This window comes from Arvicola amphibius, chromosome 4 (genome assembly GCF_903992535.2).
Source record: "Arvicola amphibius chromosome 4, mArvAmp1.2, whole genome shotgun sequence".
Taxonomy (NCBI): domain Eukaryota; kingdom Metazoa; phylum Chordata; class Mammalia; order Rodentia; family Cricetidae; genus Arvicola; species Arvicola amphibius.
This window is the reverse complement of record NC_052050.1, coordinates 34,138,834-34,162,275: the sequence shown is the minus strand read 5'-3', so window position 1 is coordinate 34,162,275 and position 23,442 is coordinate 34,138,834. Positions and strand designations below refer to the sequence as shown.

The 23,442-nt window shown below is 41.8% G+C and overlaps 1 protein-coding gene across 1 annotated transcript; it reads right to left on the bottom strand.

Annotated features, from left to right (window-relative positions):
• Window positions 1-1,694: 1,694 nt before the first annotated feature.
• On the bottom strand, window positions 1,695-23,242 carry Prr11 (proline rich 11). The gene is made up of 10 exons (XM_038327860.1): window positions 23,111-23,242; window positions 19,033-19,165; window positions 17,853-18,003; window positions 17,502-17,624; window positions 14,841-15,098; window positions 13,081-13,179; window positions 11,642-11,757; window positions 9,956-10,015; window positions 9,555-9,651; window positions 1,695-3,756 (listed from the first exon to the last, which is right to left on the bottom strand). Exons 2-10 carry the CDS (start codon window positions 19,158-19,160, stop codon window positions 3,688-3,690), a joined length of 1,101 nt encoding a protein of 366 aa, XP_038183788.1. The 5' UTR covers window positions 19,161-19,165; window positions 23,111-23,242; the 3' UTR covers window positions 1,695-3,687.
• Between the last annotated feature and the right edge of the window lie 200 nt (window positions 23,243-23,442).

Sequence of the window (23,442 nt, the reverse complement as noted above, 5' to 3'; positions counted from 1 at the left end):
AGTGTGTGCCACCACTACCGGGGTCAAAAAAATTTCTTTTTTTTTTAAAGTTTAAAATGTGGTGTGGAGGTGCACGCCTAGCAGGTGAATCTTTGTGAATAAGGCGCTTCAAGTCAGTCAAGAATACATAGAGATACCCAGTCCTAAAACAAGCAAGACAAGATAAATACTGGAAGCTCATGAGAAGCAGTAGTTTAATAAAGTATACAATGTGCAGAGTACTCAAGTGGTTACAATGAAAAGCATATAAACTCTAAAATAAAAATTAGTAAACAATTTACGTAGGGTACATTTTAATACTGATACAACAGCAATAGCAGCTTTGTAAATATTTTACCTATAAAATTTCTATTTTTTGAGACAGGTTCTCACTAAGTTGTCCAGGTTGACTGCTGGCCTTGAACTTACATTTCTCTCCACAGCAGTCTTCCAAGTAGCTAGGATAACTGTCAGAAGCCACTATGTCCAGCCTAGCTATTTTATTTTTATTAAATGAACCTTCTATGCCATAAGAATTATTAAGTTATTTCAGTTACACTGGTACAGTGTATATCGGTTTATTAATGTTGTAAACATTATAAGTGCCCCACAAAATACCATTTTATTATGAATTCTTTATTTTCAGTGATCATTTCCCTTATTTTTACATAATACCAAACTAGCTAGCAGGTTTTCAAAAAAGCTCTGCTGGACTTGGTGGTACTGTCTTAATCCCAGCATTCAAGTGGAGGAAAGATCAGAAGTTCAAGGTCATCCCCAGCTAAATAGTTCTGGAACAGAAAAGGCTATATGAAAACCTGGCTCAACAAACCACAAACAACCGTCTAGCTGGTTCTAGTTATAATATTTCTGTATTACAAAAATAAATATGGATCTCATAAGTAGGACTGCCTCAAGGTGTGTTCCAGTCTGGTGACCTTCTGACATGATTTGACTTCTCAGAGTAATGTCATTCAATGGAAATATAGAGATTTGACATGGAGCTATAACTCAGTGTTGGGTTTCTAACCTACCATGTGCAAGGCTCTGGTTCAATCCTTAGAACCAAAAAAATTAAACAAAACCCTCCAGGAATTTTTAGAGGACTGCTAAATTACCTTTTAGAGGTACAGTGAACTGGAAGACTAAAATGTTAAGGCTGTTATCTCTGCGGCTCTTCCTATCAGACTAGAAAGTTGAGTGAACATCTGAAGTCTTTGGGGTTTTTTGTTTTTAATGGATAAGGGGGCCATTGCCTTTATCCTTGGAAGTGTAGGGGTGGATAACAGCCAGGAGAGGTGACCCTGGAACTGATGGTATGGCTCAGTGGTGGAAGCACTTGCCTAGCATGCTCTAAGCCCTGAGAGCCCTCTGCCCTGGAGAAAAAGACAGCTACTTCTGCACCCCAAGTCAACTCACTTTATGGGAATTACCCATCTAGTCTGCTTAGAATGGATGTGATAGGATCCTGGCTGACACGACACAGTGGTCACTGCCAAGAAGATCTGTGTAGTCAACTGTGGGATCCCAGAATAAACTGCAACTTCTTGGGGGTGGACAAATAAGGTAGCTAAGTAAAATATAAGTTCTCAGTTAAATGTGAATTTTGGGCAAACAATAACACATAAATATGTACAGATGATTATTTATTAGTTACTCTTCTAGATGCTGTGATGAAATACATGCCTGTCTCAATTTAGGAAGGAAGGGTTTGTTTGGCTTACAGCTCTACCATACACTCCACCTGGAAGGAGGGAGGGGATCAAGACAGCAGGAGCCTGAAGCAGCTGGTCACATTGCATCCCTGCTTAGGGGATGGTGCCACCCACAGAGGGTAGGTCATCCACCTCAATTAACCTAATCCAGATAATGTCTAAGAAAACCCATCTCCCAGGTGATTACAGATAATAGGAAATAGACAACTGAGATTAACCATTATATGTGTGTGTGTGTGTGTGTGTGTGTGTGTATGTGTGTGTGCGTGCATGTGTATTAGTAATGGGGATTGAACCCAGGGCTATGAACCTTCTAGACAAGTATTATATTCCCTGCAAAGACCTAAATACACTTTAAAAAATGTAAGTGCTCCTTATTCAGTATTAAGGAGATATTTCTACTAGTCAGCATGTACATGGACTTGAGTTTGATCTGTAATACTCAAATATTTGTTTAGTAGGACAGATTTATACTTAAAGCTTATTTGTGGCTTATCTATAATTCAAATTTAATTAAGTATCTTATATTCTTATTTGCTAAACGTGACACTCTAGACTGGCAAGAATGAATGAAGATCAGTGAGAGACACATCATTATTGCCAGGGAATACCCAGACTGGTAAGGACCAGGAAGTCAGCTTCTTGGTAAAACCACCGTGGACCACAGAGAATCCTTGGTAAGGCATTCTGGAAAACAGAAGTTTCATGCTAAAATCAATAAAAATTTATTTGACTACAGGAAAATGGACAGTAGATATAAAAAGTAGACAATACAAGGCTGAGAATATAGCTCAGGGTACGTGTACTTAGCATGTTGTGAGGCCCTGGGTTCAGCCCCAAAAAGAAGAAGAAAAAAGTGTCTCAGTGAGCCAGATGAAACCAGCTGCCTAAGGGGCCATGTCATTTTAGCAATGTGTCATTACCTTCTAGCCACATGTGGTAGCTCACCCCTGTGATTCCGGTTGAGAACCGAGGATTTCCATGAGTTCCAGGCCATCTTGGGCTATAATTTAAGACTTCATTTCAAGCAAACACAGGGTCCTTCCGAATTTTTCAAGTCACATTGAATTGTTTTCTTTTTTTCCCTCTAAATTACTTGCTTATTTACTTTAAGACAGGGTCTCTCTGTATAGTTCTGACTGTTCTGAAACTACTATATAGACCAGACTGTCCTCAAATTCCCAAGAACTTCAGGTTTCTGTCTTCTAAGTGCTGGGATTGAAAGCATGTATCACTATGCCCAACTAGAGGGTCTTACTTTATGAATCAAGTTTGTAGCAATGAATGAATCAGCCTTATATGAGCGGGAACCAGGTTATGTTCTCTATTTTTAAAATTTTATATTCTTAGTTACGTGTCTGTGTGCCTATGTACATGTGAGCGCAGGTGCCAGTCTGGGCCAGAAGAAGCCGGTGAATCGCTTGGCTCTGGAACTATAGGCATTTGTAAGCCACTTCAATTGAGTGCTGGGACCTGAACTTGGGTCCTCTGCAAAAGCTGGAGTGCTCTTAACTGCTGAGCCATTTTCTCTAGTACTCACACTATTTTCTTAATGTCAGAACTATATTTATATAATAAACTAGTTATACCATTAATACTATTTTTAACAAATTTATTAACTTGGTGTGTTGAAGGAAGCACATATCATAGCGTATATGTGAGAGTTCTTTCTTCCCTCCATCTGGGCTCTTGGTAAATGCCTTTGCCCATTAAACCATGCTGTCAGCCCCTATGAAATGAAATCTGAACAGCGACTCTAACCTAAATTGGCTAATTCCAGGGTAAACATTACTTTGCAGATTACTATCATAATCATCAGAATATATCTAAATTCTCTCTTTATGTCACAATGTGTGTATGTTTCATACATACTCACTCTGATTCTTCAAGTAGAATTACATTCATAGAGCTATACATATTTTAGTACATTAAAATTTAGGGGGTTTGATCTGTCATCGTGTGGATTCCTCCTTGGAGTCAGGCAGAGCTGGCCTCAGTTTTGTTCATCGAAGCTGCTTGTCTGAAGTGGCAGAGACTGAGTTGGGCTTTTAGGGTGAGCCAGCTATGTAAAAGAAAGTCACAGTTATAACATGAGTGATGTTCCTATGACCAACACAGGTCTTCTTCCTTCAACAAAGCCTTGATGCTTTATGCAAGGTAGCATTAGCATTGCTAGCTGCCTTCCCCAGCTTTCCTGATACAAACAGAAGCTAACAAGGCTTTTGTACGTGTTCTTTTTCCTTTCGCCTGAGATGTGAATATATGTCCACAGGAAGCAATGCCATTGTGCACCGTGAGGATAAAAACATGCATCAAGGATGGAAGCGATGAGGAAATGGTCGCTTGTGTCTGGAATCCCAGCACTTGAAAGGCTGAGGCTGGACTGCTACAAGTTTGTGACCAGCCTGGGCTACATAGTGAGAGTCTGCCTCAAAATCAAAACCAACCAAACAATAACAACAAAACTAAACAAAAGTAAAAGACTAAAGAGCAGGAAGGACATAATGAAGCTGCTGCACTAACTGTGGACTTCCTGTTTCCCAAAGGAATGTTCAAGTGAGAAATATGGATTGCAGCTGGGGTGGTAGTCCATGCCTTTAATTGCAGACAGGAGTTTAAGGCCAGCCTGGTCTAGGTAGCAAGTTCCAAGTCAGTCAGAGTTACAAGGTAAGACCCTGTCTAAAAAAACAAAAATGAAAATGAATTCCGGCAGCTGGAGACTTAGCTCTGCTGAGAGCTGTTATCATTTATTACAGAAGGTAGCAATTAATATTCAAGGTGTCAATTCACCAGGGATAACTTCTGATGGAGGAATCTCATCTTGCAAGGCCTGCAAGAAATACAGGCTCTAGAATGTCTTTTGCTTCTGTCTGTAATTTTGCATGTACTCAACTGCATTCTTTCCCGAGGGGCTATGGGGAATTCCCCACAGTCTGTATCTAATGTGTGTGTATCTCATGAATACAATTCCAATCTATTGGACATTTTTATCTGTGGATTGTTAAGAAGGTGGCTCCTCCTTATATGTATTGTCTAATTAATATTAATAATGTTAGCCTATACAGAGTTTTGATTAATAAAATAAATACAAAAAGATGCTACCTAAGTCAGGGCTTGTAAGTTTCCATTAAGAACTATCTGGAACAAAGTTTAAGAAAACAAAGTTTAAGTTTAAGTATTTTCCCTAGCTGCCAAGATAGCTGTATACTATTAACAGATATAAAACTTCAAAGTAGCTTTGGATTAGACCAGGTGCCTTGCTAATGGGTTTTAAGATAAACTATTCACAGAAAAATACAATCTTATTTACAAGGATATATAGCCAGCTGTCTGATTTGTTGTGTCAAGGTAAATAGTGCAAAGCAACTTAATTGTGGTGCCAGAGGACAGTAATTAACTCTCTGGACAAAGTCTTGCCTCAGTTTTAGTGGCTTTTTTCAGTTGCCACAGGAAACTAGCCAGGGCTACAAAATATAAACTAACTTCGTAGCCTTGAGAAAGAGTTACAAGTCTCCCTTTTTATGGCCAAGGGTTACATGGAGGACAGAAAAAAATATATTTCAAGATTTAAAATGCTTTTAATGTCACTGTGCCTTGGAGAGAGCTAAGTGAGCTTATCTGTGCCTGTGCCTCCACCCTTGCCCTGCAGCTCGAGGGACCTCTCAGCCCAGCTCAGCACTGCACTCTCTCCGACTACACACCGCTCTTTGTAAACAGTCTCCAGTCTAAGGAAGCCCAGCCTTTTACGATTGCTAATCACAAAATGTTAGTTTAAAATGTTTATACAGCCGGGCGGTGGTGGCCCACGCCTTTAATCCCAGCACTCGGAAGGCAGAGGCAGGCGGATCTCTGTGAGTTCGAAACCAGCCTGGTCTACAAGAGCTAGTTCCAGGACAGGCTCTAAAGCTGCAGAGAAACTCTGTCTCGAAAAACCATAAATAAATAAATAAATAAATAAATAAATAAATAAATAAATAAATAAATAAAATGTTTATACACTTGGAAGTGTAGGATATAGCACACAATTTCCTCACTCCTCTTAGAATCCTTAGTAGTTTAGTTTTATAAGACCACCTCTAGAGACAACAAAAAGACCTCTCCTTTTGCAGCTGTGGTTGCCGCCCACTGATTAGGGAGCTGACAGAAAGAAAGTGCTTCTTCCTTGCTCTGTGACAGTTTATCTGGATTTATTGCACTGTGAGCTGTTGGAAGGACTCCGTTTCTTATCATTTTCTTAGAAATATAATGTGACCTTAAAAGGCAATGCCTGAAAGATCTTGTAGGTATTTAAGCTTGAGAACAAAGGAGCAGCGTGCAGAAACTGGTGGAACATCAGGAGAGAGCCATCACGAGAAAAGGATAACAGCATGGATGAGAGACCTAGAAGGGAAACATCCAGAGCAAAGATAGAGCTGGAATGAGAGACAGAGAAAGCAGGGAGGGGAACAAAGGAGCATCGTGAGAGCGACATGAGAGAATAAAGAAGGAACCCATGAGAACAGGTGTCAGTGTGCATTTTTCCTTAGTTTCACGATGCTGTGGACCTTTCTTTCAAGCCTTGCTTGTAGCCCAGAAGCTGGTTCTTTTGGGCTGCGATATAGTTCAAAGTAGAGTGCTTGCTGAGCAATTTTAAGGTCCTAGGTTTGGTCCTCAGCTAAGAAAAATAAAAATAAGAAGACAAACTTACAAGAAAAATGAGTTCATTGTAGGTAAACCTTATTTACACGGCTACTTGAGACTGGCGGGGGGGGGGGGGGGGGGGGGGGCAATATATTTATATAAAAATAAGTATTTTTTTCTTTTTTGTTTTTCTAGACAGGGTTTCTCTGGATATCCTCAACTGTTCTGGAACTCGCTCTGTAAACCAGGCTGAACTCGAACTCATCAAGATCCACCTGCCTCTGCCACCTGAGCACTGGGATTAAAAACATGTGCCACCACCACCTGGCTCTATCATATAAAGAAAGCCCTCTGTGGTCAAATTACTGTCACCTGTGCCTGGGTGCAAACTCTAGGCAGACTTGCTTTTCAGTTAATGGAAGCATAAGGGCTGGGTGGGGAAAGCCACTCTTTAACAACCTTACTGGAGATCTTCCTAAGTGCATTTTTGGTAATATAACATAAGGCAAAAATTTCATCTGTGATTTTTGCTATTGTACAACATGTGAGTTGTTTATTATTATTATTATTATTATTATTATTATTATTATTATATTTTCATCTGTTTCCATGGTTCCTGGTATACCATACTAGCTATTGTGTGGGTCAAGGATAGCAAGGGTTCTTGCGCTAACAGAGAAAGGAAGTGGCTAAGGCCTTCCCTTTATCTTAGGAGTCCGTGGTACTTCTGCCCCACAGGAAGAAGGAACTACAGTGTTCAAAGCCACAAAGGCCAGCAATCAAGACCCAGCATTCCAACAGCGGAGGCAGGAGATGGCTTTTCTTCTGATCCAGTAATACAGGATATCAGGAAGACTAAGACAAACAGGTGGGAAAAGAGGAGATCAAGGCTAGTCACCCTCCTTGCTTTTCGTGGGGCTCATCAAGCAACTGATGATGGAGAAGGCTTTCCCTTTAACAGTGCACAGCGCAGCCAGACTTATATCTCCACCCTGCCTAGCACCTGTCAGGCCTGGTGTAGAGACTGCCACGTTGTCACTTTTCAGATTGATGTATAGGTCATTATGCCTGGCAGGATGAGACACTGTTCTCCTGGGGCTTAGATCTTTCTCCTCTCTGACATTTATGGTAGGATAACCCTTTCCTTGTTCACTCCTATTCATTCTTTAATTGTCTCTGCCTGAATCATCACCTATGGAAATCTCCCAGGCTAGACCATCTTGGCTAGGTCATTTCCTGTTTTGGGTTTCCACACAACCTTGTTCCTTTCCTTAACAGCACTTACTAGGGGATGAGACAAGAAGGGATTATTTGGTTCACTGGACTGAAAGGTTCAGGGCAGCAGATCTGTGGAGGCCTTTTCTACACTCTAATCCCGGTAATTACTTTAGCATGGCCCTCACGATACAGGAAGTACTTGATAAATTCTCAGCAAAGGGAATTAAACCATCAGATACTCATTAACAAAGGGGAAATGATAATCTTAGCCGTGTAGCAAAAATAGTTTTTCTTCACAGAATTTTTTGTTGTTGTTGTTGTTTTTTGTTGTTGGTTTTGTTTTTTGAGACAGGAATGCTGGTGCTCAGCTCATTCTCTCCTTTTTATTAAGAGCAGGGCCCCGACCCATAGATGGTGCTGCATGGCTTTAGCGTGGGCCGTTTCACTTAGTTAACTTAGTCTAGACCAGCAGGTCTCAACCTGTCACTGCCCCCTTGGGAGCTGAATGACCTTTTCATAGGAGTTACTTAAGACAGCAGGGAAACATAGATATTTACATTAGGATTCATAACAGTAGCATAATTACAGTTGTGAAGTAGCGTTGAAAATAATTTTATGAATGGGGGTCACTATAAGCTGAGGAATGCAGTAAAGGGTTGAGAACTACTCATCTGGAAACTCCACCACAGACACACACAGACCCCAAGGTTCTGATTCTAGAGCCTGTCAAGTTGCCAGTCAACTCTACTAGATAATCACATTCCAAACAACCTCGAGAACGTTGAAACATGGGTTGTAGGAACCAAGCTGAGAATTATTGGAGTAGAATAGATTGCCAGAGAGCCAATGACAGCCAGGTTTCCTGCAGGCATCAGATACACTTGCATACACAGAATCTCTTCTGGAAGCTGTGGGGAGACCAAGGCTTGACCAGGAAGTAGTATGCTCACAAAGGAAGCATCCCTTTTCCCTTGGAGTAAGGAACAGATAGGAAGGGCTTGGGTGCAGCTGAACAGAGCAGTGCCTAGGACCTCCTCCTGTTCTTTTCCCATCCTTTGCTTCCTCTTCCCATACACTTGCCTGCTTCTGTAGCTTTGGAGCCTGTCCTGGAACAAGCTTTTGTAGACTAGGCTGGCCTCAAACTCACAGAGATCCGCCTGCCTCTGCCTCCTGAGGGTTGGGACTAAAGGTGTGTGCCACCACCACCCAGCTTTTCTTCACAGAATTTTATAATACCAAATAGTTAAAGCATTTTGGGAAGCATACATAATGAAAAATGATCATTCTTTGATTCGTTTGTTTGCATTTGCTGCATTAGAAGCTGAACTCAGGGTGTCCCACGTGCTAGGTGAGGGCTCTGCCACTGGGTTACACATCCAGCCTCTTTTTGCTTTTGCTGCTGCTGCTGCTGCTGCTTTTCTTCTTCTCCTCCTCCTCCTCCTCCTCTTCTTCCTTCTCCTTCTCTTCTTCCTCTCTTCCTCCTCCTCCTCTCCTCCTCTTCTTCCTCTTTCTCCTCCTTCCTCCTCCTCCTCCTTTTCTTTTTTTTCCCCAAGTCAGGGTTTCTCCATGTAGCCCTGGCTGTCCTGGAACTCACTCTGCAGACTAGGCTGGCCTTGAACTCAGGGATCTGCCTGCCCAAGTGCTGGGTTTGAAGGAAACACCACCACGTGGTGAACAGTATGCACTCTTAACCTCTGAGCCCCTATTATATTAATTAGTTACTACGAGAGTTACTTTAGGTAGTGGGACATGCCTATTATCCTAGAACTAGGGAAGTTGAGTCAGGAAGATTATGTACTTTAGGTCAGTCTGGTGGCTACATAGTGAGAATATCCTTCAAAATATATAAATAAATAGACTGTGCTTCTAAATAAATTAGCTTATCCTCCCTCTCTCCCCCCTCCTCCTTCCAGACTAAGCCAAGCACCATGCATGCTGGCTATACTCTCAGCACTCACATAAATTACTGTTCAGGAAAACAAACCGAGGACTCAGTTTGGATTTTAGCTTTCACAGACTCACCTGGAACTTTCTCCTTAAGGCCCGAGTCATGACTGGAGTCAGTCCAGTTCCTGTTTCCATATTTTCTTTATTGGTAAGAGGGGTCCCACCTGGGCTCCTGGAATAGCGTGAAAAATATCAGAGCTGTGCTTTATCCTTGCTTTTCTTTTTAAAAATCTTTCTTATTTATTTATTTATTTATTTATTTATTATGTGTACCATGTTCTGGCATGTTTGCTTACGTGCCAGAAGAGGGCACCAAAAGTAATTACAGATGGTTGTGAGCCACCATGTGCATGCTGGGAATTGAACTCAGGACCTCTGGAAGAGCAGGCAGTGCTCTTAAGCTCTGAGGCAGCCTCTCCACAGCTTTAATTCCACTTTTCAAACTGTTTTAGAAAACACAAGAAGAAGAGACTTACCTGTCTACATCGACTTTCCTCAGCAGTTTCCGCAGATCTATTTGGCTTTTGCCGGGAGTACTGAGAATAATGACATAAAAATTAAAACTTTCCAGATTTCACCACTTTTCCAAAAACAGGTCAGTTTTATAGGCAAGCTCCTAGAAAGTAGTTATTTCTGTCACATTAAAAAAAAAATAGAAGCTGTGGCCAGGTAGTGGTGGCGCACACCTTTAATCCCAACACTCGGGAGGCAGAGGCAGGCCGATCTCTGTGAGTGCAAGCCAGTCTGGTTTATAGAGCAAGTTCCAGGACAGGTAGGGCTATTACACAGAGAAACCTTGTCTGGGGAAAAAAAATAAAATCAAAGGACAAAAAGAACTGAATTCGTCCACCATGTTGGAAAGACATGGCAGAGGGTGCATAGGGATCTGGTTACATTGTACCCATAATCAGGAGTCAGAGAGAGGTTAATGAAATCTAAAAACAAAAAGTGTTTGTGTGTGTGTGTGTGCGCGCGCGCGCTTGCACACGTGCTTGTGTGTCTTCGTGCCAGAGTTCATATGTGAAGGCCAGAGAATAATTTAGATTTGGTTCTCTCTATGCACCTCATGGATCCCAGGGATTAAACTCAGGTCTTTAGACTTGGCAGCAAACACCTTTACCTGTTGAGCCATCTCACCAGCCCTGAAACTGGAAGTTTGAAAACTGACTGTTTGTTTAAACAGGGTATCACGTAGCTCTGGCTGGCCTTGAGCTCACTATTGTAGCTGATGACAACTTTGAACTCCTGATCATCCTGTCTCCCACTTCCTGAGTGTTGGGATTATAGGTATGTGCCATCACACGTGGCTAAAAAAAGTCTTGTTAATATTTTATTTTTGCCTCAAATTTGTTATTAAGTCAGTGATATGTCATATAATAGACAGCCTCTTGGGGCAGGCAATAAAGAATGAATGCTCAGAAAAAAAGACTAGAATTATAAAAATTAAACAAATAACAATAACAAAAAATCATCCAATATGTTATCAGCAGCTGTCTCTAACGACAGGATGAACTTAGGTTGGGAGTTAAATGAATTACATGTCCTAAAAAATCTGCAGAGAAACCCTGTCTCGAAAAAAAAACCAAAAAAAAAAAAAAAAAAAAAAAAAAAAATTACATGTGAGTTTTGTTTTTCTCTTGAATTTTTCTGTAGGTTTCAATTTTTTCTACAGTGAGCATACGTAATTTTAAAAGTTAAAAGTGCAGCAGGGTGTAGTGGCATATGCCTTCAACCACAGCATTTGGGAAGCAGAGTCAGGCAGATCTCTGTGAGTTCGAGGCCAGTCTGGTCAAAATATCAAGTTCCAGGACAGCAGGGGCTTCATAGAGATATCTTGTCTTGAGACAAACAAACATCATTAAACAAAAAGTTAAAAATGGCCCCAAAAGGGGCCAGTGAGATGTTTCAGTGGGTAGAGACCCTTGCTGCCTAAGCCCAACGGCCAATGTCTGGTCCCTGAGAATTCATGTAATAGTGAAAGGCGAGACCAACTCCACAATATTGTCTTCTGACCTCCAGACAAGGGCAGTGGCATGTGTACATGTTCCCCAACCCAACATACACATTCAACAATAATAAATTACATTGAAATCTTAAAAAGAAGCAAAAGAAAAATCAGCATTTTAAGTAGCAATGGAGCATAATAATGTGCAATTCCTTACATTAGGACATTTTTAACCCGTGTTGCTGACACCCTGGAGTTGGGCTTCAGAGTAATACGCTGCAGATCAGAGACAGTAACTAGTGGATTCCGTTGCTCTGGTGGCGATTGTACAAGCTTTAATTACAAAACGAGACATTAAAGACACATATTCAAATATTATTCTAAAGTAAACACACCAAAACAGCAAATGTTTGACTGCCAGAGTGTATGTTTTCCACGGTTCCATTCTTTATTTCAAAGGTCAAGGGTGTTCTCTCACCCCTCCTCCCCCTTGTGCTTTACTAGACAGGATCCCATCGGTTAGACCAGGCGGGCATGGAACTCATTACTGTGTGGCCTTGAGTTCTAAGAAATCCTCCTGCCTCAGTCTAAGTGCTAAGATTAAAGGCAGGAGGCACCACACCTATCTAGTGTGTTTCTATCTTTAGTATGTCTCTCCGGCTGGTCTCTTGACTCCCTGTGTATCTAAGGAGGACTCTGAACTCCTGATTCTTTGCCACTACCTCCTAAGTGCTAGGATCATTAGTGTGCACCATTGTGTCCATCTTAAAGGTGAGGTGTGTATGGGTGTATATGATGCAAGTGTGTATCCATGGTTTTGTGCATGAGTGTGTAAGTATGTGCATGGAGGTTAGGGGTCAATGCCAGGCATCTGCATTATCACTCACTATCATTTTGAGACAGGGTCTTTTACTGAGCCTGGAGCTGACAGACTGGCTAGGCCTGATAGCCAGGGAGTTTTGGGGATGACCGTCTCCACCTCTCCAGTGTTAGGAGCGTATGTGGGGCTGCTTTTTTTAAACATGGGTCTTGGGGATCTGAACTCAGGCCCTCAAGCTTGTGTGGCAAGCACTTTACCAACTGGGTCATCTCTCCAGCCTATTTATTTTTATATTTTTAGTACTGGAGATTGAACCTAGGGCCTCATACATATTAGGCAAATGCTCTGTCATTGAATGTATACTCAGCCTCAACAGAATGACTCTGATACACAGGTTTACCATATTTTCCCAAAGGAACAATCAGGTTAAAAAAGATGCAAGGCAAGACACCATGTTTCTAACACTTGTGAGGTTTAGGTATGAGGTATTCAAGGATTTGAAGCTGGCCTGGGTTAAGTAGCAAGAAAAACACACCTGTGAACTTGGGAGAGAGCTTAGTTGGTATAGTGTTCATAGTGTTAATCCCAGCACTTGAGAGGCAGAGGCAGGTGGATCTCTGAGTTTGAGACCAGTCTGGTTTATTTAAATTAAAAAAAAAGAATAAGTCCCAGCACGGCCAGGAAATAAACAATAAATAAATGTAAAGTGGAAAGAGAGAAAGACACCCTGTATTACCTCTGGTCTCCACACATGCACCCACAAACACACAAATATAACACATACACCCCCCCAAGTCCCAAAGGAAGAAGGCCTTGCATGTGCAGTGTCCTCTTACCTTCTTCCTTTCTTCAATACTCTGTGTCTTTTTCAATTTTACAGTGAGTAGATCTTTAACTGTTATATGCATGGGTCCATCTTTCTTTAACGGTTCAGACTTAAAATACACGGAGAGGTTTGAATTAAAATGGGCATCAGGACATCTAGTGAAACCCAAATCCAAGTTTACTTTTTTTTTCTTAAGATTTATTTATTTATTATGTATACAGCATTCTGTCTGGATGTTTGCTTGCAGGCCAGAAGAGGGCACCAGATCTCATTACAGATGGCTGTGAGCCACCATGTGGGTGCTGGGAATTGAACTCAGGACCTCTGGAAGAGCAGCCAGTGCCCTTAACCTCTGAGCCATCTCTCCAGCCCCCAAGTTTACTTTGTAAAGATTCAGAGTTGAAAGTTAACTCGTTACTGTTATTTATTTATAATTTTTGCTTTTCCACCATACTCTTCTAAAGTTAACTCTCATTTACCCTAGGGATTAAACACATTCTATGCGGGCAAGCAAGAATGACAGGGGTATGAGAGGGTGATGGTGTAGGTGTGGGTGGGTGGAGTGGTGCCAGAGTACCTTAAAATTTTTTATTTCGAGCTGGAGAGATGACTCAGTGGTTAAGAGTACTTACAGAGGACCTAGTTCTGTTCACATTACCCATGATTCACAACTTCCTATAACTCCAGTTCCAGGGAATCCAACACCTTCTTCTGAGCTTTTCAGGCATGTACATGGTAGAGAGTCATATAAGCAAGCAAAATACCCATTCACATAAGATAACATAATTTTAAAATTAAAAAAGTTTATATATTTTAATGTACAGTTGTGTTTGGACTGCATTTATGTATGGGCATGACATCCATGTCTCTGCCTTTGGAGTCTCTAAGAGGATGTCAGATCTCCTGGAACAAAAGTGATAGATAGTTGAGTCTCATTGTATGGGTGCTAGGAACCAAACCCTAGTCCTCTGCAAGAGCAGTAAGTGCTCTTACCTGCTGAGCCACCTCTCCAGTTCCTCTGCACCAGAATCTTCTTTGTATGTTTGTTTTGAGACTGATCTCACACTCCCAATATCGCCATAAACTCAACTATGTAACCAAGGATGACCTTGAACTTCAGATCCTTCTAGGTGTACCTCCCCAGCACTAGGATTAGATAGATGTTCTAGCCTTGGAAATAAAGCTTTGAAAATGGACACTAACTGGAGCAAGGTATAGTGGTTTGTGTGTGTGTGTGTGTGTGTGTGTGTGTGTATGTATGTATATTTTGTGGACTACAGTTCAAGCCTCTCAAAAGCTGAAGCAAAAGATCAAAAGTTCGAAGCTAGTCTGTTCTACATAGCGAGTTCTCCGTCAGTCAAGGGTACAAATCAAGATCCAGTCTCAGAGAACAAATAAACAAAAACTTCCAGCAACAAAAGCCCAAAACAAAACAAAGGAACAAGAAAACCCCAATAATTACATTACATTGGCAGAAACCGGTAATGCCAGCTACTCGAAGGCTAAAGCCGAAGGATTTCTTGAGCCTAACAGTTCAAGACTAGCTTGGGCAACATGATGAGACTACATCTAAAAGCAAAACCAAACTTCAACCCTCCCCCCAAAAACTCAACAAAAAAAACATAACTAAAATCAGAACAATTAACAGAATTAAGATACAGAATCAGCACAAAATACAGCCTTCATAACTAGGCCTTGGGCTCAGCCTTGAAAGGCTGTTTGGCTTTATAGCAGTCTAACTAAAACACACTGTTCCTGACTGTTTCTTACCTGAAGTGCTCTAGTAGTGCCAGGTTTTCTGCGCAGCAAAGGTGCTAGGGGTGGTGGAGGAGGAGGAAGAGGAGGGGGAGGAGGGGGAGGAGGAGGAGGGGGAGGGGGAGGATGACTGGCTGGCTGTGGCAGTGTGGGAGGAGGTACAGTTCGGGATTCTCCAGGGGTTGTTGGAGCACAGGCAGGCACGTTTGTAAGTTTATCACTCACACCACACGCATGACAACGGCTTGAATAAGAAGAATTTTCTGAGATGGTCTGGAAGATATCATATTTGACATATGAACAATAGATTAATTTGGTGGTGTGTGTTTGGGTTTTTTCTCTTTCCTCCCTTCCTTTCTTCCTTTCTTTTTAAGACATTTCACACTCTGGCTCAGGCTGGCCTGGAATTCACTCAGAATGACCTTAAACTCAAGTTAAACTGTTTCCTCATCCGTCTGGGCATTAGGGTTACAGGAATCCATGATCACTCCTGACAACAACAAATTTACTTCAAAAATTCCATTGCTCATGGGGCTAGAGAGAAGCTTGGTGAGTATAAGCTTGCAGCACTTACAGAGGACTGGGTTTCCTTCCCAGAGGAAATGGGGCAGCTCACAACCGTACCACACCCAGGCTTTGTTTTTTGTTCTTGTTTCCAGCAGTGAGGATCACACAACTGAAATGTGTGTGTGTGTGTGTAATAATTTGAATATATGTTCCTATGTATAAGGACAAGTATCATGAATTTCAAGTAATGCCTGCCTCGGGAACAGACAGGGACTATCGGGGGAACTCTTTCTCGCTAACTTACATTTATCATGGTTACCCAAAAATAAAAGGATAACCTCATTCCTTCAAAAAAAGTATCATGAATATCTGTATCTATATCTCATAAGGATATGTCCACTGACTTAATGAACTAGTTAGCTGATTAGCTATTTTGAGATGAGGATCTTGCTAATTAGCCAAGCTGGCCTTGAACTCCAAGGCTCAACTAATCCTTTTTCTTCAGCTTCCCTAGTGGATGGGACTATTAGCACATATCCCCAGGCCCAGATGAAAAGTATCATATTATATGTTTTAACCATACATGAGGGATCCTATAGAATTTGAACACCATCTCTTTCTATACCTCTATATTTAATTTATTTCATGCCATGTTCTTGTTGTTTGGGTTTTTGAGACAGAGTCTCATTCTCTAGCTCAGAGTGGCCTGGGACTCACTGTGGAGTCTGCTGGGCAATCCTCATGCCTCAGCCATGAACTACCACACCTAAAGAAAAGTGTTGACACTGGCTGCAGGGGGATTCTTGGCCTCTCCTGCTTCTTTTGTTGCTTTTTGCCAGGCTAATGATCGAATACAGGATACTGTGCATTTCAGACAGACTGTCATTGAACTACACCCCCAGGTGCATCAATATTACATGTACACACTCATCGCACGTTAGTATTTATTACTTGAAACTCTCTCTTCCCTCACATTGGGGGGCAATGTGGCACAAGGCAGGCAAAAATGCTTTACCATTGAACTATATCCCCAGCTAACAGCAATTTCTGTGAGACAGAGTCTCAAGAATTCCAGGCTGGCCTTTAAGTCCCTGTGTTGCTGGGGATGACCTTACTTCTAATCTTTCATTCTTGACCTCCCAAATGCTAAGATCAGAGGTGGATACCACCATGGCTGATTTATTTATATAGTACTGGGGCCTCCTGCATGCTAGTTGAGCATCTACCAACTGAGCTGATACCTAGCTACTTTCTGCAGAAAACACAAGACTTTTAAAAGATGTATTCATTTTATGTTTTATGTGTGTGTGCGTGTGTGTGTGTGTGCCTGCTTGTCTGTACGTGCACCATGTGTGTAAATGCCTGAAAAGGTCAGAAGAGGGCATTAGATTCCCGGAATGAGAGTTACAGGCAGTTTTGAACCAACAAATGTGGGTGCTGGGTACCTGGATAATCTTCAAGAGCAGCAAGTGCTTTTAACCACAGAGCCATGTCTCCATTCCCCCAGCCCCAGATGAAAATTTTGATAGCCATTCCCTTTGCTGCTTCCCCACTAAAGTTTCATTAATTTATGTTCAATAATGTAAAAGAAAATGTCCATTTTCCCCAATTTTTCTTTTCTTTTCTTTTTTTTTTTGGTTTTTCGAGACAGGGTTTCTCTGCAGCTTTAGAGCCTGTCCTGGAGCTAGCTCTTGTAGACCAGGCTGGTCTCGAACTTCCCCAATATTTTTTAGCTTTTTTTCTTTTCCCAATTTGATTAAGCTCAACGTTGCTCATTGAAATTCCTTTTCTACTTCTATTTTGTTTGTGTGGCTGAGATCTTTAATTGTCCCTAATATACATTCAAAAAATTAGTTTTTGATTTTAATTACATGGTTGTGTGTACCTGTGCATACATAAGAACAGGTGCCTATGGAGGCCAGAGGGGTTGCAGCTGTAAGACTCATAGTGTAGGGGCTAGAACCCAAACTTGATTCCTTGCATGAGCACTACACTCTCTTACCTGGGGAGCCATCTCTCCAGTGTCCCCTTTCGCCTTCTTCCTTCACCGAAGGAAGTCTTTCTGCCTGATATCTGAGAAAAATCACCAAACTCAGATCCAGAGTCTTTTCCTATTGTAATAGTCTTTTCAGATAAACTCTTTGGATTTGTTTGTGTGGCAACACCAACCTTCAGTGTTTCTTGGAGCTTGCACAAGTCACTTTTCAAAACACAAAATTGTTGTTTTAGACTGTGAAGTTCTCTGTGGTAGACTCGGGAAGGGAAGATGGCATCTCTCAGTACTTCTAAACTCTGAAATCCATAAAGAAACAAGCCTGAATCTAATGAGCAGCATGCTGAAGAAAGCGGTGTCACAGAAGTTTACGTAAGCAAAGGCAGGTGCAATCTCACAAATTAATCCTATTCAAGATTAGCCTCGGGGATGTGTCAAGCCGAGGAACCATACAAGAACATAAATACTAAGTATGGCAGAACAAAAACAAAAAACGTATTGCTGAGGACGGGTTGATAAAACCTTACCTGGGCTACACAGGTCTGACAGTGATTGTACATGCACCATGCTCTATTTGTCCAAAGGCTTAGCACATCAGTGACGTTGGGAAATCTGAAGCTCCAAGGTCGTCTCAGCCAGTTTCTGCTTTGGGGTACATCTGTTGAAGAAGTAACCACTCTGTGGAAGAAACATTAAACAAAACAAATAGAATACCATAGGTCTTGGCTGGGCATTGTGGTGCACACTCGGAAAGCAGAGGCAGGAGGATGGATGTCTGGCAGGTAGAGTTTTAGGCAGTTGTGAGCTGGCTCATTTGAGTGCTGGGAATCAAACTGGGGTCCCTTGGAAAAGCAGGAAGTGCTCTTAATCACTGAGTCATCTCTCTGATTGATGAATTTTTAGTTTTTGATATTGGGTTTATGTACCCTATGCTGACTAAATCTGAACTCTGGTTTACCTGCCATTATCTCCATGACAACATTCCCACCAGGAATACAGGTGTGAGCTACAAGCCCAACTCTATTTATTTATTTATTAAAGAGAGCTTTCAAGTTAAATGTATAGCTCAGCGGTAGGTTTTGTTTGTTAGTTTTGTTTTTTATTTCCATGATCGACACCCCGAGTTTAATCCCTAGCATTCCAAAAATAAAGTAAAATCAGCTGTTTGGGGCGGTACATGCCAAGCAACTAGAGGAGAAATAGGGGAGGGGTTGAAGCTGGAGAATTTCCAAAAGCTCAAGGCCAGGCTGGACTACAGTCTGTTCCAGGGCAGCCAGGACTAGAGATAGAGAGGCTCTCTCAAACAAAACAATGAAGTAAGAACGAACCTATCATCCTACACAGAGAAACCTTGCCTTGAAAAAACTAAAAAGAACCTATCATCATCAACAACCTTTTGAGAGAGGGTCTCAGTCCATAGTGCAGGATAGCCTGGAACTCACTGTATAGCTCAATATAGCCTTCAGCTCTCAGCAATTCTCCTGCCTCAGCCTCCTGAGTGCTGGGGTTACAGTTAGCATGAACTACTATGGCCAGCAATCATTGTAGTATAGACACATTTCAAATTTTACATGGGACATGCCTAAAAATGATTTACTTGGGGGATGCAACTCAAATTTGACTGGGCGTGCTATATTATCATTGGCTGAACTGGAAACTCTACGCTGATGAGATTTAATATTTCCTGTGTTCTCCATTCCACCTTACCTTTCTGGTGTGGGTGGGGGAGGGGGAGGGGTCAATAGCTTAGGCTGGACTCGGGAGGCTTCTTTTTTCTTAAATAATCGTTTGGCTTTGGCTCTTAGCTTTCTTCTTCGTTGTTTGAACTTGGGCATGATTTCTGTGGAGAAAAAATTAAAGTTAAAAAAATTTATGTACGAGTGTTTTGCCTGCCTGTGTGTGTCTGTCTTTATACCATTTGCAGGCCTGCTGCCTTCAGGGGCCAGAAGAGGGCATCATATCTCCTGAGAACTGGTGTTACAGATGGCGGTGAGCTGCCATGTGGGTGCTGGGAATTGAACCTAGGTCCTTAAGAAGAGCAGCTAGTGCTCTTAACTTTGAGCCATTTCTCCAGTACCTGAAATATATATTTTATTAAAGAATAATGTATATATATAGAAAATGTATAAGCCTTCAGGGCATAGTTCTATGACTTAAGATATAGGACCATTATATACCCTCATATACATCATCGTGGTTATTTTTGGTTTATTCCAATTTTTACCTTCTTCTCCAACCTTGAGTAAGAAATAAATTGTAGTTGTGGGCATGCTGGTTCGAACCTCTAAAACCAGTGTTGGGGGATGGGATTTGAAGGAGAAAGATGACTGTGAATTGGCGAACACCTCAAAGTGATTCTGTCTCCAAAACACCTAAAAAGCTGGGTACAGTGTACACACCCATAATCTCCCCACTCGGAAACTGAAGGCAGGTATATCAGGATTCAAGGATAGCTTCAGCTATCGAGTAAGTTCAAGGCCAGCCTGGGTACGTGAGACTCTGTCTCAAAACAACAAAACAAAACAAAAAAACAGAGAGAAAAAAGGTTATCAGCATTCTGGGAAGAAAATGTAAACTCAGATCTAAAGTGTCTCTGGAGAGTCTTCCTTGGAATTTACACTAGTCTCTCACTCAGCTTTTGTTGTATTCATTGATGAAATCAAATGAATTATTTTTTATTCTCTGCAACCTCCTCCTCCCCCGCTGGAGACCAAACCCAGGGCTTTGCCCTTGTCCAGGCAAGTGCTCCACTACTGAGCTATGCCCCCTCCTTTTTAAAAGTCATTTTGAGACAAGATCCTATGTATCCCGGGCTGACCTTTAGACCCCTATAAGCTAAGAATGACCCCTGCCTCTGCCTAGACTGTTGACATTACCTTGAGACTGGCAATGTCACATTGGGGTTATATAGTGCTGGAGATCCAAACTGAGGCTTCTTGTATGCTAGGAAAACACTTTACCAACTGGCTACAGTACTGAGCCATTCCTTTCCTTACAGTAGGAAAATGGCTGTAGTGGATTATAGTTTGATATTAAAAAGATAGGCTTGCAATTCAGCAAGACAAAATGAACATCTACTATGACAGGCAGATGTCCTAGTGGGAGGAATCATTTATAAAATGCCCCCTTAAATGTGGGGTACATTCCCCCTTTCCTCTGTCAATCTTCAATCTCCTCAACTGACAAGGAGCATTTTAGTCCTAGTTTTATACAAAAATAAGCTGAGGGTTAAATTAGCTATATGCCTAATGTAATACAATAAAGTATAAAAACTCAGACCTGTAAGTCTTCAGAGACCATGAATTTTCTTAATAGACTATGGGGCAATAGTCACTTACACAGGCTATATACAATTATCCAAAATCAAAGACCTGTTTTAAGACAGTTATTTTGAAGCACTAAAGATATTACTTAATATATTTATGTTTTAACATATACCCTTTTCTGGATATATAAAAAATTCTGGCCGGGCGTTGGTGGCGCACGCCTTTAATCCCAGCACTCGAGAGGCAGAGGCAGAGGGATCTCTGTGAGTTGGAGGCCAGCCTGATCTACAAGAGCTAGTTCCAGGACAGGCTCCAAAGCTACAGAGAAACCCTGTCTTGAAAAACAAAAACAAAACAAAACTTCTGGGTTCCTTTGATCTGAAGCTCCAAACGGGCTTTGCTAGTTTTAGCTGTTGATCCCTGAGGAACTTCTCTAGTAGCAGACATGAAAATGGCCTGCTTCCGATTTAGATATGAATAGGAAAAGTCAGTGAAACACACAATGAAGGCCCTGAGTGGTAGTGCACAACCTTAAAACCAACACTTGCGAAGCAGAGGTAGATGGATCTATGTGAGTTCAAGGCCGAGCTGGGCTAATAGCTTCTTCCAAGCAGGTCACGGCCATCTAATGGGACCCTGTGTCTGATAAGTTAACAGTCATTCTTACACTTCTGTTCACTTGGTCACTTTTTGGAAATAGGTATTGGCATATACTTTCTCAGCACCTGAGGACGCCTCTCCACTTCGTTTACAGGTTGGAAAAAGTGGGAAGAGCCTTGGTATCAGCAGTGTAGTCCTGGCAGCTAACCCTCAGGTCAAAAGGCAACAGTGAAGTGAAAGCATCTTATTGGTTAAATGTCAATCAAATTTATAAGATTCAAATTTTTCTTTTTTTTGAGACAGGGTCTTGTTATGTAGCACAGGATGGTCTGGAACGCAAGATCCTCCTGCCTCAGCTCCTAAATGCTAGGATTATAGGCACACAAGGCATACAAAATCATGACTGGCCTTAAACTAGATGTAGCCCAGGATGCCCTTGAATGCCTGATTTCTGCCTTCATCTTCTAAGTGTTAGGGTTACAGTTGTGTGATTTCTCACCTTCCTACATTTTATTCATCTATTTCCTCAGTCTTACAACATAGCAACAAGCATTTTTTTTTAATTTTTTTCAAGACAAGGTTTCTCTATATAACAGTCCTCGCTGTCCTGGAACTTGTTTTGTAGGCCAGGCTGGCCTCGAACTCACAAAGATCCGCCTGCCTCTGCCTCCCAAGTGCTGGGACCCCATGACATGTTTTATCCAATAAAGGAAAGATAACATCACTTTCCACTATCAGTCAGCAGTGATTCTCTTTTCACTTAAGCAATATCCTCTAAGTCTAATACTTTTAGGGTGTGTGTGGGGGGTTAGTTATTCAAACCAGATCATATCTTTACAGTTAAAGGGTGGATCAAAAATTTCCAAGTATAAAGATTTAGCAAATAGCAGAATGAGAATTACATTGGTCGATCTAGCTCAGTTGGAAGAGTGCTGACCGCACATACAAGACACTGAGTTTAATCTCCAGTGCCAAATCAACTGTCGCGTTGGCACACAGGCCTATAATCCCAGAACCCCAGAGGTGGGAAGCAGGGGGATTCAGAGTTCAGGGTTATCCTTTGCTTCAGCCAATTCCTTGCCAACCTGGGTTACACAAGCCCATCTCAGAATAATAACAATTAGTCTTCTCCTAAGTTGACACTGCTGCTTCTGTTAAAACTCCATCAGGTACATGAAAAGTTCTTCGGCTGGGAACGCTTCTAAAGCCGCGGCAGCAGCGGAAATGACAGTTGCCATTTCATCACCAACGTTCTAAAACACATTTTCAGCCCACAGAAATTGCCCCTTGTCAATTTAATTTCATTACCAACTCCGTTGGTTCACCCTGATTACTGTGACATGATTACTGCCAATTTCCTATAGTTAATTTTGTTTTATTGTGAAGTATTGCTTTTTTCCCCCCGGTTCTTTACCCAGCACGGTACTAGCATGTAGTAAAAGGGTGCACATTTACATCGATGTTGGAAGTAACTCTGCATCAAGGAACATTGTAAAACTATCCGTCAAAAAACATTCCTCCACAAACTTAAACGTGCTGAAGAATCGCGGGGGAGAGCATTTGGTTAAATACATATTCTTATCCAGTAAAATTGGATGCACCCCTATAATTTGCATTTGCCACTAGCGACCAGAGAAGCTAAAGCCGCTAGTATGTGGACCCACTTTGAGAGGCAGAGTAACGAAGAAGACTGAGCAAATGGCAATCGCTTCAAAACATATATTGTAAGAGTGTTTAATAAAAATGTGGCTCGGATGTTGCCAGCGGAGCTCTTGTCCTGCCCCAAACCTTCCCATTTCTACTCCATCTCCCTCAAGTCCAGCCCGAGACCCACCTCCTTCAGCCGTAACAACCCAAACACCAACAGTTAGAGTAACGGTAGATGGGACCAGGTAACAAAGAATCGTCCCTGCACTTACTAGTCTAAAAGTCTGAGGACTAGACGAAGTTCGGGTCGGAGCCTCTTCCACACCATAAAGAAAAATTCAAAATTAAATCCTTGCCGAGGAGTGACCAATCGTAGACGTGGTCTCTACACGGTTCGTTGTCCTGAAAGGACCCATGTACAGCTTGGATTACGATTGGCTGAGGGCGCATCACATCCTGGCCAATCGGAATTGAGGCGCTTCTTGTATGAATAAGGGAAGGCGGGCGAGAAGGGGCGGGGAAGCCGAAGAGAAAAGAAGGTGTGTCATATCGCCTAGGCCGGCAGTGGAAGCTCTTATGGCATTGGCTGCTGCTGCTTCCGAGT